The 16,821-nt window shown below is 41.0% G+C and overlaps 1 protein-coding gene across 1 annotated transcript in view; it reads left to right on the plus strand.

Moving 5' to 3' along the window:
* The window catches only part of LOC133606772 (pyruvate carboxylase, mitochondrial-like), an 828,781-nt gene that overhangs the window by 732,339 nt on the left and 79,621 nt on the right, over positions 1-16,821 (plus strand). The window contains exon 20 of the mRNA XM_061961089.2: positions 10,931-11,088. Within this exon, the coding sequence (XP_061817073.1) occupies positions 10,931-11,088 (158 nt within the window). The remainder of the gene's footprint in view (positions 1-10,930; positions 11,089-16,821) is intronic.

The following is a 16,821-nucleotide window of genomic DNA, read 5'->3' on the forward strand; positions in this document are numbered from 1 at the left end:
GCTTGTGGATTGATTGATTGATTGATTGATTGATTGATTGAAACTTTTATTAGTAGATTGCACAGTACAGTACATATTCCGTACAATTGACCACTAAATGGTAACACCCGAACAAGTTTTTCAACTTGTTTAAGTCAGGGTCCACGTAAATCAATTCATGGTACAAATATATACTATCAGCATAATACAGTCATCACACAAGTTAATCATCAGAGTATATACATTGAATTATTTACATTATTTACAATCCGGGTGGTGGGATGTGGATGGGGGGGTTAGGACAGGGTGGTTAAGCGCTTCAGTCATCAACAATTGCATCATCAGAGAAATGAACATTGCAACAGTGTAGGTCTGACTTGGTAGGATATGTACAGCGAGCCGTGAACATAGTGAGCTCAGAAAGCATAAGAACAAGTATATACATTTGATTATTTACAATCCGGGGAGGTGGGATGTGGTGGGGGGAGGGTGTTAGTCAAGGGTTGAAGTTGCCTGGAGGTGGTCTTTTAGTGCGGTTTTGAAGGAGGATAGAGATGCACTTTCTTTTACACCTGTTGGGAGTGCATTCCATATGGATGTGGCATAGAAGGAGAATGAGTTAAGACCTTTGTTAGATCGGAATCTGGGTTTAAAGTGGTTTGTGGAGCTCCCCCTGGAATGGCTATTACAAGCGCCTTATTGCAGTGAAACTTGCCAAGGGACATGTAAGCAAATATTAAAGGGGAACATTATTACCAGACCTATGTAAGCGTCAATATATACCTTGATGTTGCAGAAAAAAGACCATATATTTTTTTAACCGATTTCCGAACTCTAAATGGCTGAATTTTGGCGAATTTAACGATTTTCTATTATTCGCTCTCGGAGCGATGTTGCACAACGTGACGTCACATCGGGAAGCAATCCGCCATTTTCTCACTTTCGTCGGTGTGTTGTCGGAGGGTGTAACAACACGAACAGGGACGGATTCAAGTTGCACCAGTGGCCCAAAGATGCGAAAGTGGCAAAAAATTGGACGAAATTTGTTCAAAATACGAGGCTGTGGGGAAAGCCGACGAAATCGTTTGTTCCGCACACTTTACCGACGAAAGCTATGCTACGACAGAGATGGCAAGAATGTGTGGATATCCTGCAACACTGAAAGCAGATGCTGACTTCAACTCCAAAACTGGACAGATCAGCTTTCAGGAAAAGAGAGCGGATGAGGGTATGTCTACAGAATATATTAATTGATGAAAACTTTATTCATTACTCGCGGTTTTACGTAAATTATTATACATAAACTGTGTTTACCAATAATTTAGCTTAAAAACATTTATTTTTTTCAATCATTCGAGTACATTCGGGTAGTCTTGTGTAATGCAGTATTTTGTGTCTATTTAGGTATGGTTAACCTGAGTGCTGAAATCGTGGAAAAATATATGTTCTTAGCGCGCCTGAAATGGGCTGTCTGCACTCTCAAAGTGCATGTTGTTGCCAAATGTATTTCATATGCTGTAAACCTAGCTCATAGTTGTTAGTTTCCTTTAATGCCAAACAAACACATACCAATCGTTGGTTAGAAGGCGATCGCCGAATTCGTCCTCGCTTTCTCCCGTGTCGCTGGCTGTCGTGTCGTTTTCGTCGGTTTCGCTTGCATACGGTTCAAACCGATATGGCTCAATAGCTTCAGTTTCTTCTTCAATTTCGTTTTCGCTACCTGCCTCCACACTACAACCATCCGTTTCAATACATGCGTAATCTGTTGAATCGCTTAAGCCGCTGAAATCCGAGTCTGAATCCGAGCTAATGTCGCTATACCTTGCTGTTCTTTCCGCCATGTTTGTTTGTATCGGCATCACTGTGTGACGTCACAGGAAAATGGACGAGTGTATATAACGATGGTTAAAATCAGGCACTTTGAAGCTTTTTTTAGGGATATTGCGGATGGGTAAAATTTTGAAAAAAACTTCGAAAAATAAAATAAGACACTGGGAACTGATTTTTAATGGTTTTAACCCTTCTGAAATTGTGATAATGTTCCCCTTTAACATGTATACTTTTGACCCAGCAGATCTGGTCACATTTCCAGTAGGCCCATAATAAATTCATAACTTCATGAATGTTTTTTGTGTACAAACAAGTATGTGCTCCAATCGCTCTATCACAAAAAAATATGACATTGTGTTCTTTACAAGTGTATGTAAACTTTTGACCACGACTGCATCCCAGCAGTGTTTGCGGACCAGGGGCTTTTTTTTTTTTTTTTTTTACCTCAGGCAACCTCCACTTGGCTGTTCGTTCCACATTTACTTTCCCCTACACGTGTTCTTGCCAGCCTCCGTCACCCCTCCAATCAGTGCCCTCCTCCATTGCTTGACTCGTTATTTCTTCTAGCGTTTTCCATGGGAAAACACACTTGTGATTTTATTTGATTTTTGATTTTTTTCTCAAACCCGTCACATCGTACTTCGTCCTTCATTTGAAAGCTGCCGCCTCGCTCCTTTTCATTAACGCGGCCTTGAACGCTTCAGAGTCTTCCGGAACGTTCCTGACCTTAGTCTGTTTTCGCTTTCCTTCGCCCACACAAACCCCTCCTCGCCCCTTTTTCTGGGCGACAAGCAATAATGAGTAGTTTGCAGCTTGCTCTGCTTCCTCCTTCACGTCGTCTCTCCGTCCTCCTTCGCCTCTTTGCCTCGCCTGCACCCAGTGGCATAGCAATTAGCAGCACTTCTCGTGCACGTTTCAACAACACCCCCCACTCTCGCTCCCCTAGTCCACCCCCCCTGCCAAACGCTTCTGTTTGTCCTGACTAAATGGCCAAAAAGTGAATGGCTGTTAATTCACTAAGTGTTTATTCCATCGGCGCATACACGCAAACACGTACATTATAAACCGTGCATCTTCACACTAGCACAGTGGGAGGATGACATAGTTATTTGACAAAGCATCAATTTGCTGCGGTTTCACGCACCATGGAGATGATTTAATTAATGACAGCTGCCTTAACAAAGCAGCCATTTAAGGACGCGGCGTCAAAACGTTGCCGAAGAGATATGCAGACACTTGACGACACACACACACACACACTACGCTGGAATGTATCCCCCAGTCTCAATTAGGAAAATACATTAAACTCCAATAAAAGAAATCTTGTTTAATAGCCTCTCCGGAGATGAACAAATCTGTTTCCGCATGAAAACACATATTTGCAGGCTGTCATGTTGGCGCTCGGTCCCCAAATGCTTTAGCCAATCAGAAGAAGAAATGATGTGGGGCGGTGTGCCAGCAACTTAGGGGTTCCAGGATCCTAGTCACTGCCGTTGTGTCCTTGGGCAAGACACTTTACCCGCTTGATCCCAGTGCCACCAACACTGCTGTAAATGCAGTGGCCTTCAGTGAAGTGAAGTGAATTATATTTATATAGCGCTTTTCTCTAGTGACTCAAATTACTTTACATTGTGAAACCCAATATCTAAGTTACATTTTTTTAAACCAGTGTGGGTGGCACTGGGACACTGGGACCAACCTTGAGACCTTCAATTTCGGGAGGTGGGGGGTGGGGGGCGGGGAGTGGGCGTGGTTGGGGGAGGGGCGTGGTTAAGAGGGGAGGAGTATATTTACAGCTAGGATTCACCAAGTCAAGTATTTCATATATATATATGTATATATATATATATATATATATATATATATATATATATATATATATATATATATATATATATATATATATATGTGTGTGTGTGTGTGTGTGTGTATATATATATATATATAAATAAAAGAAATACTTGAATTTCAGTGTTCATTTATTTACACATATACACACACATAACACTCATCTACTCATTGTTGAGTTAAGGGTTGAATTGTCCATCCTTGTTCTATTTGTCACTATTTTTCTAACCATGCTGAACGCCCTCTCTGATGATGCATTGCTGTGTGACACGCAAAAAGTGCTTTCATCAAATGCACTAGATGGCAGTATTGTCCTGTTTAAGAGTGTCACAACATTGCTGTTTACGGCAGACGCTTTACAGTATACAAAAACATGACTGCTGTTGTTGTGTGTTGTTACCACGCTGGGAGGATGTTAATGAAACTGCCTAACAATAAACCCACATAAGAAACCAAGAACTCGCCCTCGATCATTCTACAGTTATAACGTCATTGGGCAGATACGCTGTTTATATTGTGTGCCTGAATTTCGAGAGATTTTCGGGAGAAAATTTGTCCCGGGAGGTTTTCGGGAGAGGCGCTGAATTTCGGGAGTCTCCCGGAAAATCCGGGAGGGTTGGCAAGTATGCACTGGGAGCAGGTGGGTGAAGTGTCTTGCCCAAGGACACAACAGCAGTTATTAGGATGGCAGAAGCGGGGATCGAACCTGGAACCCTTAAATTGCTGGCACGGCCACTCTACCAACCGAGCTATACCGCCCCACCGCTATACCGTGTTATTGTTTTCGTCATATCGAGCAATAAACCCTTCAGGAGCCACTTTTCAGCAAAGGGCTCACTAATGAAGATGGAAAGATGTTTTGCACGGCATGTAAACAGGCTAAGAAAAAGGAACACCTTTACGACCGGGTGCACTGATTTAAAAAAAATCCAGCCTCACCAGGCACCAAGAAACATCATGTTACACCTTTCCTGCTTGTCAGCTCCCAGACTGTGGTCGAGGAGCGCAGTGGAGACGTTTCCTCCAGGGCCAACCGAGCTATACCGCCACTTCAATGATTACCTCTCAAAATACCATCATTTATACAGAACTATACAGAAACACATTCACGCACTACTGGGCATTGTACAAAACGGGTTATTTTCTGGCACATTTAAAAATCAATAAACCCGCATCAGCAATTAAAACACATCTTATGTGGTACTGTCAAAATTAAAATAGCAAAAAACATATTAAACGTGGAAAAAAAAAAGAAATGTAATATTTTAACTCACAATATTTAGGACCCATTCGACGCCGTGTAAGCTCGTCGTGTGGCGGGCATTTCAAGATTCAAGATGATTTATTGTCAATTCTTAACATGCACAAGACACATAAGAACTCCATCCATCCATTTTCTACCGCTTAATCCTTTCGGGGTCGCAGGGGGTGCTGGAGCCTATCTCAGCTACAATCGGGTGGAAGGCGGGGTACACCCTGGACAAGTCGCCACCTCATCACAGGGCCAACACAGATAGACAGACAACATTCACACTCACATTCACACACTAGGGCCAATTTAGTGTTGCTAATCAACCTATCCTCAGGTGCATGTTTTTTTGGAGGTAGGAGGAAGCCGGAGTACCCGGAGGGAACCCACGCAGTCACGGGGAGAACATGCAAACTCCATACAGAAAGATCCCGAGCCCGGGATTGAACCCAGTACTGCTCAGGACCTTCGTATAGTGAGGCAGACGCACTAACCCCTCCTCCACCGTGCTGCCCCCACACATAAGAACTGAAAAGTATATTTTCGGCACAGTCCCACTAAGAGCAGACATACGTTACGGGGAGACAAGACAAGACCGCCGACGACACAGCCATTTTTACGGCGATCCTTAAAAAAAGGTGAGAAAAAGGTGATATTGGGAAAGGGGGGAAGAGTAAAAAATATCAGTCAAAGGCTGGATCCACAAGAGGGGGTCCAAACTGAGTCCAACCTCATGTGCAAAGCAAACATAAACACGTTACATTTGGTCACAACAAACTCGCAACAGAGAGAGGGGGAGTTGGCGCAAACAAGCAGTGGTGAAGGCGTTGGTTGAGGAAGGGGCAGGTGCGTGCATGTATGCCCAATTAACTTGGGTGTGATGTTGAAATGTTTTTGTGGACTGGGGCCGATCTCAGAGTTCGACACCAGGTGTTGTTGAGAAAAAGGGAGGTCAAAAGCGTCCATCGTTGAGGTGTCCTCGGGGGTGTTTTTCAGAACAGCCTGTTCCTGATAGCGTCAAGGCCGTTCGAGGGGGTCAAATCGTAGATTAGGATATTGTTTTCTTCGAGCAGTCATAAACAATGACTTGCTGCTCTATTTGTCCATGCTGGTTTCTCTCAAATTCAATTAAATTCTCCTTCTCAGCAAACTTCTCCATGATGTGATCCATTTTGCGATTCAGTTCAGAAATCGCCGCAGTCTGTGTTCCCACAGCCCGGCCCAATCCTTCCATTGCGACGAACAGCCGTTGGGCTCCTTGAGTGGCTGCCATCATTTCTCTATCTTCTTGTTATGGGACATTCATCCTCCGCTGTTGCCATTTGTAATATAAAGTAGTGTAAAGTTCTTACTAGAGATGTCCGATAATATCGGACTGCCGATATTATCGGCCAATAAATGCTTTAAAATGTAATATCGGAAATCATCGGTATCTGTTTCAAAGAGTAAAATGTATGACTTTTTATAACGCCGCTGTACGGAGTGGTACACGGACGTAGGGAGAAGTACAGAGCGCCAATAAACCTTAAAGGGACTGCCTTTGCATGCTGGCCCAATCACATAATATCTACGGCTTTTCACACACACAAGCGAATGCAAAGCATAATTGGTCAACAGCCATACAGGTCACACTGAGGGTGGCCGTATAAAACAACTTCAACACTGTTACAAATATTCGCCACACTGTGAACCCACACCAAACAAGAATGACAAACACATTTCGGGAGAACATCCGCACCGTAACACAACATAAACACAACAGAACAAATACCCAGAACCCCTTGCAGCACTAACTCTTCCAAGACGCTACAATATACACCCCCTGCTACCCCCACCACAACCCCACCCACCTCAACCTCCTCATGCTCTCTCAGGGAGAGCATGTCCAAAATTCCAAGCTGCTGTTTTGAGGCATGTTAAAAAAAATAATGCACTTTGTGACTTCAATAATAAATATGGCAGTGCCATGTTGGCATTTTTTTCCATAACTTGAGTTGATTTATTTTGGAAAACCTTGTTACATTGTTTAATGCATCCAGCGGGGCATCACAACAAAATTAGGCATAATAATGTGTTAATTCCACGACTGTATATATCGGTATCGGTTGATATCGGAATTGGTAATTTAGTGTTGGACAATATCGGAATATCGGATATCAGCAAATAAGCCATTATCGGACATCTCTAGTTCTTACTTATATCTGTCAGTAAACTCGCCATGAAAGCGCAAAAAAATACCGGTGTAGTGACTTTACATTATTCACCCAAGGAACTTTAGTTAGTAGAGAGTTCCGGTCGGACGGTTTTTCACGGGACACATTTCCGGCGGATGAGGAGATGCTTTTGACCCAGCAGATTTGGTCACATTTTCAGTAGACCCATAATAAATTCATAAAAAAAACAAACTTCATGAATGTTTTTTGTGACCAACAAGTATGTGCTCCGATCACTTTATCACATAAAAATAAGAGTTGTAGAAATGAATGGAAACTCAAGACAGCCATGACATTATGTTCTTTACAAGTATGCATATACGACTTTATATGCATCTTCTGGTGAATCAGCATATATTCCTATTCATGAGGACAGAGACGCTGAATGGAATGGGCTCCTTATTCTGGCTTCTTAAAGGCCTACTGAAATGCGATTTTCTTATTTGAACGGGGATAGCAGGTCCATTCTATGTGTCATACTTGATCATTTCGCGATATTGCCATATTTTTGCTGAAAGGATTTAGTAGAGAACATCGACGATAAATTTCGCAACTTTTGGTCGCTGATAAAAAAAGCCTTGCCTGTACCGGACGTAGCAGACGATATGCGCGTGACGTCACAGGTTGTGGAGCTCCTCACATCTGCACATTGTTTACAATCATGGCCACTAGCAGCGAGAGCGATTCGGACCGAGAAAGCGACGATTTCCCCATTAATTTGAGCGAGGATGAAAGATTTGTAGATGAGGAAAGTGAGAGTGAAGGACTAGAGGGCAGTGGGAGCGATTCAGATAGGGAAGATGCTGTGAGAGGCGGGTGGGTCCTGATATTCAGCTGGGAATGACTAAAACAGTAAATAAACACAAGACATATATATACTCTATTAGCCACAACACAACCAGGCTTATATTTAATATGCCTCAAATTAATCCTGCATAACAAACACCTCCCCCCTCCCGTCCATATAACCCGCCAATACAACTCAAACACCTGCACAACACACTCAATCCCACAGCCCAAAGTACCGTTCACCTCCCCAAAGTTCATACAGCACACATATTTCCCCAAAGTCCCCAAAGTTACGTACGTGACATGCACATAGCGGCACGCACGTACGGGCAAGCGATCAAATGTTTGGAAGCCACAGCTGCATGCGTACTCACGGTACCGCGTCTGCGTATCCAACTCAAAGTCCTCCTGGTAAGAGTCTCTGTTGTCCCAGTTCTCCACAGGCCAATGGTAAAGCTTGACTGTCATCTTTCGGGAATGTAAACAATGAAACACCGGCTGTGTTATCCGGCACAACAATCAGGGGGTGCATTCTACGGCGGGGGTGCGTTATCCGGCACAACACCTGCCGCAATACACCGCTTCCCACCTACAGCTTTCTTCTTTGCTGTCTCCATTGTTCATTGAACAAATTGCAAAAGATTCACCAACACAGATGTCCAGAATACTGTGGAATTTTGCAATGAAAACAGACGACTTAATAGCTGGCCACCAGGCTGTCCCAAAATGTCCGCTACAATCCGTGACGTCACGCGCTGACGTCATCATACCGAGACATTAAGGTGCAATTTAAAATTTCACTTTTGTAAACTAACCCGGCCGTATTGGCATGTGTTGCAATGTTAAGATTTCATCATTGATATATATACTATCAGACTGCGTGGTCGGTAGTATAGTGGGTTTCAGTAGGCCTTTAACAGACGCAATCCACTTTGCACACATTTAGTAAAACTTTTTGTAAATCAGAAGTATTGATACTTTGGACTCAGTAAGGTAGACTCATTTGTGTTGGCAGCTATTGAGACAATAATGGCTGTCTGTTGACTTATTTTGTATGTGCTCTGTTACCCTCCCCGTCTGCCCCTTGTCAGGCACTTTGCGGCGCTAATACCTTGTTTATATCGACGCCATTTTGTCAGCGCCTTCGAGTGTCTGATGCATGTGCTTGCACGTTTGCCTCCCCCCCCCCTCCCCGTGTGTCAAACGCGACGGGTCGGCGGCATGATGGATGCGCGGAGGAGTGTAAGCGAGCGACGATCCGCAAATAAACAATGGCGTATTGACCCGCGGTCTTGTTTGCCCGGCTCCATCATCTTTAACATTCATTGCACCATTAAGCTTTAAGACACCAGGATAAATCACCGCGGGAAAATCAGCCATCGTGGCAAACGAGCATATTCTGTCCATCTCATTAAGATGTCACGCACACCTTACATGGCTGCTGATGGATGTTTTTAATTGGAACAACATGTGTTACTTTTTAAAGGACGCGCCTGCTGTGGCTATTTAAAGTCTTATTGCCGTTATTTAAACCCTCATAGGCCAGTAAAATAGCACTGAAGACAATTACTGGAGTACATTACATCAGTGTTTTTCAACCTTTTTTGAGCCAAGGCACGTTTTTTTGCGTTGAAAAAATCCAGAGGCACACCACCAGCAGAAATCATTAAAAAACGAAACTCAGTTGACAGTAAAAAGTCGTTGTCGCAATTGTTGGATACGATTTTAAACCATAACCAAGCATGCATCAATATAGCTCTTGTCTCACAAAAAGTGTACTTTATATTAACGCTGTTGCCCTAAGGCGGGGGTCGGCAACCCGCGGCTCTAGAGCCGCATGCGGCTCTTTAGCGCCGCCCTAGTGGCTCTCTGGAACTTTTTCAAAAATGTATGAAAAATGGAAAAAGATGAGGGGAAAAAAAACATTTTTTGTTTTAATATGGTTTCTGTAGGAGGACAAACATGACACAAACCTCCCTAATTGTTATAAATCACACTGTTTGTATTAAACATGCTTCACTGATTCGAGTATTTGGCGAGCGCCGTTTTGTCGTACTAATTTTGGCGGTCCTTGAACTCACCGTATTTTGTTTACATGTATAACTTTCTCCGACTTTCTGGGACGTGTTTTATGCCACTTCTTTTTCTGTCTCATCTCAGTTGTTTTTTTATCCTTCTTTGTGGGGACATTGTTGATTGTCATGTCATGTTCGGATGTACCCTGTGGACGCCGTCTTTCCTCCACAGTAAGTCTTTGCTGTTGTCCAGCATTCTGTTTTTGTTTACTTTGTAGCCAGTTCAGTTTTAGTTTCCTTCTGCATAGCCTTCCCTAAGCTTCAATGCCTTTTCTTAGGTGCACTCACTTTTTGTGTATTTTTGGTTTAAGCATTAGACACCTTTTTACCTGCACGCTGCCTCCCGCTGTTTCCGACATCTACAAAGCAATTAGCTACCTGATGCCACCTACTGATATGGACGAGTATTACACGGTTACTCTGCTGAGCTCTAAACAGCACCGACACTCAACAACAACACATTATATTTGCAGACTATAATTACTGGTTTGCAAAAACCCAAATAGGTGAAATTAGATCATCTCCCACGGCACACTGGTTGAAAAACACTGCATTACATGACTTTAGTGATTTGTTTTGTGACAATAATCCATATTATTGTTGTTATTGTGAGACACCCACCACAGCGTGCCCTTTGAATTAGCTCACTATTGTACTAAATATTAACCTACCGTGTTTATTGGTCTGTAAATCCACATTTAGGTCCAGACATAATGCAATATCAATATATTGCAGAAATGTCTCAGCAGACTTGTTGGGGAATGAATATCCTTTTATATTAAAGCAATAAAAACAGTAGGTGCATGGAGACCACATCTAACTTAATAATAGTAATATTAATAAAAATTGCTGAACCACATTTTAAGATGAGTTACAGCATCTTTTCTCCAAAGTGTCTCAGACAATCTCGTTGTTTCAAGCAGGCTTTTGTCATTGCGCTTTGTCAGGTATCGCTCTGGAGAAGGTGTTCGACTACAGCGAGTACTGGGAAGTGGCCCGAGGCCTCTACGCTCCATTTGACTGCACGGCCACCATGAAATCCGGCAACGCCGACGTCTACGAGAACGAGATACCCGGAGGACAGTACACCAACCTCCACTTCCAGGTGCCTCTCAGCTGTTCTTGTCCAGACACTCGCCACCGGCCATCCATTCTCATGATAAATAGAGTGAAATGGCTTTTTAGCATCACAGCTGACCTGTGAAATGGAGCTGATGTGAACGCAGGCGGCACTTGTTTGCCCGTAGGTCCAACTTTGAGCACACAATGCACTCATTCTACATGTCACTTGTCTAATAATACCACCTCTTTCCTCTGGAAGACATGCTAATGTGTCACTCCGACAACAAGGGGCGGGGGGGGCAAATGCACAGCAGAGTCCAAACGCTTCCACGCATGGAAATGTTTTCAAGCCAAAATCACGCAGAACATAAAACACACGCAACAGTAAAATGCAGCAAATTGAGCCGACTGAGATTATATAAACACTGCAGGAACAAAAACGTGTGCTGCACTGCAAAAAGTTAGTGTTCAAAAACAAGAAAAAAAATTACAAAAATTAGGGGTATTTTATTTGAGCTAAGCAAAATTATCTGCCAATAGAACAAGAAAATTCGACTTTCCAAAACAAGTCAAATTAGCTAACCTCAATGAACCCCAAAATACCTTAAAATAAGTATATTCTCACTAATAAGTGCACTTTTCTTGGTAGAAAAAAAAAAGACACCTTTTTTCTCAATATGTTGAAAAATATTCTTAAATGAAGTAAATGCTAGTGCCCATACTTGCCAACCTTGAGACCTCCGATTTCGGGAGGTGGGGGGTGGGGGCGTGGTTAAGAGGGGAGGAGTATATTGACAACTAGAATTCACCAAGTCAAGTATTTCATATATATATATATATATATATATATATATATATATATATATATATATATATATATATATATATATATATATATCCTGAAAATATGCAAACAAAACTGTGTTTAGATAATTGATACTTCAAACTTGCATAAATAAATATTAAGGAATATAACATAACTTGACTTCTGAGAGCTTCAAAATGTAATGAATAAAATGCTAAAGTTGTTGATAAACAAGCAATTATTTTAATAATTAAATATGGTCATTTTAAATGAATTATTATGATAATTTAAAATTAATTATTTCAAATATGTTTATTTTAATGTATAATTCTATGGCTGGATGTAACAAGGAGTCAGAAAAAATACAAATAAAAATACAATAAATGTTGATGTTTTTAGCAAAATATAGTAAAAATGTATTTAGTTTTTTTTTTTTTTTAATTAATAAATATATTTATTTTTAGGTAAGATAAACATAATAATACAATTTATCTCTAGTCTGGATGATTTAGTTCTTGTCACCCTGTTGTCCTCCCGTCATGAAAAAAGGCTGTCCTCACTCAGGTCCGCATGGAGCTGGAGGGTGCGTGGCCTCCAGCTCCGGCTGAAAATCGGGAGATTTTCGGGAGAATATTTGTCCCGGGAGGTTTTCGGGAGAGGCGCTGAATTTCGGGAGTCTCCCGGAAAATTCGGGAGGGTTGGCAAGTATGCTAGTGCCATTATCTTGGCATCAGGATTTTTTTTCTCCATGCTTGTAATAAAAAATGATTACTTTAAAAAAAAGTAGTTTTATACTTGTGAGTGTTAATGACACAGCTTTGCATCAGTTGATATTCTAGTTTCAAGCATGTTTTACTCATTATAGGTCATCAAATCTCAGCAACAAGCTGTAATATCTTACCGAGATCATTTAGGAATTAGGACCAAAACCCTTAAAACAAGTAAAACACTCGAACATAAAATCTGCTTAGTGAGTAGAATGATCTTATCAGACAGAAAATAAGCAAATATCACCCTCATTTGAGATATTTAATCGTACTTAGATTTCAGTTTTTGCAGTGTCGAAACGCTAAAAACACACGCAAACATCTAAAACAACTGCATTGCAGAAATGCTGCAAGTTAACAGAACAAAATGGAAATCAACCAGAAATCAGGGGAACTAGACCTGAGTGATATCCATATTTAAAGGTATAATTTTAAAAGTATTCCTGAGCATTGATTTTTACAGCCAAAGAAAATGTACCTTTGGTAACACTTTAGTATGGGGAATATATTCACCATTAATTAGTTGCTTATTAACATGCAAATTAGTAACATATTGGCTCTTAATTAGGCATTATTAAGTATGTATTAATGCCTTATTCTGCATGACCTTATTGTACAACCAGTAAGCCGGTAACACTTAAGTATGGGGAATATATTCACCAATACTAACCCTAACCCGAACCCTCTAACCCAGGGGTGGGCAATTAATTTTTACCGGGGGCCGCATGAGCAACCCGAGCACTGCTGGAGGGCCACATCGACAATATTTCAATTAAATTTTGCTCAATATTATTTTTGATATACCGTAAGATAAATAATAATAATAATAATAATAATAATTAATAATAATAATAATACTTTCATTTAACCTAACTTAACTTTATACCAAAAGCATATTGCTTTTGATGGTTTTATTTTTAACACTGTTTTACACTACACTTCCTGATGTATAATACAATGCAAAAATGTCAATTTCTGCACAGGGTTAATTTAAAGTTTATCCTGCATCCTCTTTAAAAGTCCAACATTTTTCCCCGTCAGATTTGGACAACCATCTGTTGTCACACCTGCCAGCTTGTCCCATTTCAGTCCTAACATGTCCAAACACGCATTTGCCTATGTGAACAAGTCATTACCTGTGGTTGTCCCTTTTAATTGACTGCATGGCTGCCAGCTCTTCCGTGATTTGAAAGTCTGCAGTTATCCCACGTAAGAAGATGAGCAGCTGGGCGGTGTCACGTACATCACAGCTCCCATCCAAAGCCAGCGAAAAACAGTCAAAGTTGGCCGTTCTGTTCTTCAGCTGAAGCTCCAAATTACAGGTGTTGTGCCGGATAATGCACCCCCGGCGTAGAATGCACCCCCCTGACGGGAGTGTTATATCAACTAAAGCCCACACTTAAAGTTTCCACGTGCAAGATTGAATCTATTTTAAAAAGTTATTTAATAAGAAGCTAAAAGTGCAAAAACAATAATGTTCGTGTTGGAGGAGTTGTGAATGAATGAAATATGAAATCCGTGCTACAGTCTGCAGGTGTACCTAATGTTGTGGCTCAGCAGCGACTGTAGCACGGATTTCATATTTCATTTATTCACAACTCCTCCAACACGAACCCTATTGTTTTTTCACTTTTGGCTTCTTATTATATTACTATTTTAAATAGATTCAATCTTGCACGTGGAAACTTTAAGTGTGGGCTTTAGTTGATATAACACTCCCGTCAGGGGGTGCATTCTACGCCGGGGGTGCTTTATCCGGCACTACACCTGGCATATCAGCGCAACAGAGTCCAATAAGCACTCCTTAATAAACTCTCCGTCAGAAAACGCCTTACTTTTTATGGCGGTTTTGTGAGAAATGACGACATTTGTCCCGACGGTTGCATTCTGGGGGTGTGAAATATGGCAAAAAGTCCTTGTTGGGATTACAGTTTTAACGCATCAGCCTCCCTTGCGCGCGCTTCATCAGACACATTCCGGTATTTTTCCTCGTGCTTCGTCGTGTATTGGCGGTTCAAATGATATTCTTTAAACACAGAAAGCTGTGTACCACAAATTAAGCACACGGCTTTACCTTTAATTTATGTAAATAAACACTTGGCAGTCCATGTCTTGTTGGAAACACGCCATTCCTCATCAACTTTTCTCTTTTTAGCGTCTCATCACTTGTCGTTGTGCACCTTCACTCACAGGTCACACCCGGACATACGCCCGTAAATAACACTTTTCAAAATAAAAGCAGCACAGTTGTATTGCGCGCACGACATAGATGTTTTTTAAACTTTATTTTGTCATTTGTGATTGCCGCTGTTCACATTCACTCACAATCACGCACGCGCATACGTCCACACGGATGTAATACAAATAACGCTTTTGAAAACAAAAGCAGCACCGTTGTATTGCACACTCGACATAGATACTTTTTAAAATGTATTTTGTAATTTATGATAACACTTTTCAAAATAAAAGCAGCACAGTTGTATTGCGCGCACGACATAGATGTTTTTTAAACTTTATTTTGTCATTTGTGATTGCCGCTGTTCACAATCACGCACGCGCATACGTCCACACGGCAGTAATACAAATAACGCTTTTCAAAACAAAAGCAGCACCGTTGTATTGCACACTCGACATAGATACTTTTTAAAATGTATTTTGTAATTTATGATTGGCCTCACGCGGGCCGGACAGGGCCGCAGAATGCCCAGGTCTGCTCTAACCCAAACCCTAACCCTAACCAAATAACTGTAAATTAAGTCATTGTTACTTACAATATGTTCTCCATACTAAAGTGTTACCTTACCTTTTTTTTATCCTGCCACCATTCTTCTCGGCATCCTGCTCATGTTTTTTTTTTTTTTTTTTTAACTGATATTTTTATGTCTGACGCCATTTGTAACCAAGATGGCTAACTTCTGCTTCTTTCTTCTTTTTTTTTTTATTGAAGTTGCAGCATTTCTGTCATGCAGTTGTTATTGGAGTTTGTGTTATTTTTTGCATTCTCAGCTTTTTAATTTAGCATTTATTTAATGGTGCAAGCAGACATCAAAACACACCAATTTAATTTGTTTTAATTAGCCCCTTAAGTCACCCAACATGCAGCTATAAGATTATAAAATGATATTGCTGAATATTGTTATTTCTGACAGTCCAAATATGTTGACACACACACATAGGACAAAGGAGTCTCTGTCCATCGTCTGTCTTTGCAGCATTGCACGTGCTGTAAAACATGTATGCATATTTTGATGAATCAGCATTTATTCTTATTCATGAGGACAGAGTCGCTAAATGTATGTACGATGTATTTTTTTTTCCAATTTGAAGCAGTTACCCTTAAAATGTTAAATGTTGCTGCACGTTTGCGTCTGCCAGTCACCGTAATCAGAGGACGTGTTTTATAATCAATGCGTAGTGTGGCCTAAATACATTTCAATGTTATTGCTGCACCAAGTGCAAACATTCGTGCCTACATTTTGCACACTGTGGCAATGTGGGGGAAGAAGAGATTCCACATTGGAGTAAAATCCAAGTCCAGCTGTGGCCTGTTTACACCCCACACTTGAATGTGATGACACCTGCACCATCAAATGAGACTCCGTAGAAGAGCTGCATCATGACATCATGCTGCAGCCTTACTTTTAACAATAGGTAGTGATGGGTCAAATGATACCGAAGCACGGACGCCTTATGAAACACAATTAGTGGCACTGTGTCTCTCAAGGCCCCGGTGAGTGTGTCACTTTAAGAAAAAGAAAAGAAAAAAAACCTGACTTATACAACTGCTGTGTTGGTTGACTGTGAAGCGCCAATGTGTGTTTATAAGGAAGCACTTAGTTCCAAAAATTTAAGAGATGTATTCACCGGGCATTTACATACCCAAGAGAAGGAAATTCCATTTCTCAAACAGTGACTACAGTGCAAATAAAAACATTCGCAAAATAGTATATGTCATGTACAATATAAATAGCAATACAATCAGATAAACATTTTCAGTGCATTTGGTCCCTTCTCGAGATTTGGAGGTTTTTGTCTCCATCGTCTTATTAAATGGAACAGAGAAAGGAGAAAAAATCCAAAGTGTGGGAAGATTTTAATCATATGGCAACAAATAAGGTGAATGTGTTTATTTGACCAGAGCTGCGTGTTTCATATTTGTTTTTATATATATATACATATATATATATATATATATATATATATA

This window comes from Nerophis lumbriciformis, linkage group LG05 (assembly GCF_033978685.3).
Source record: "Nerophis lumbriciformis linkage group LG05, RoL_Nlum_v2.1, whole genome shotgun sequence".
NCBI classification, from domain to species: Eukaryota; Metazoa; Chordata; class Actinopteri; order Syngnathiformes; family Syngnathidae; genus Nerophis; species Nerophis lumbriciformis.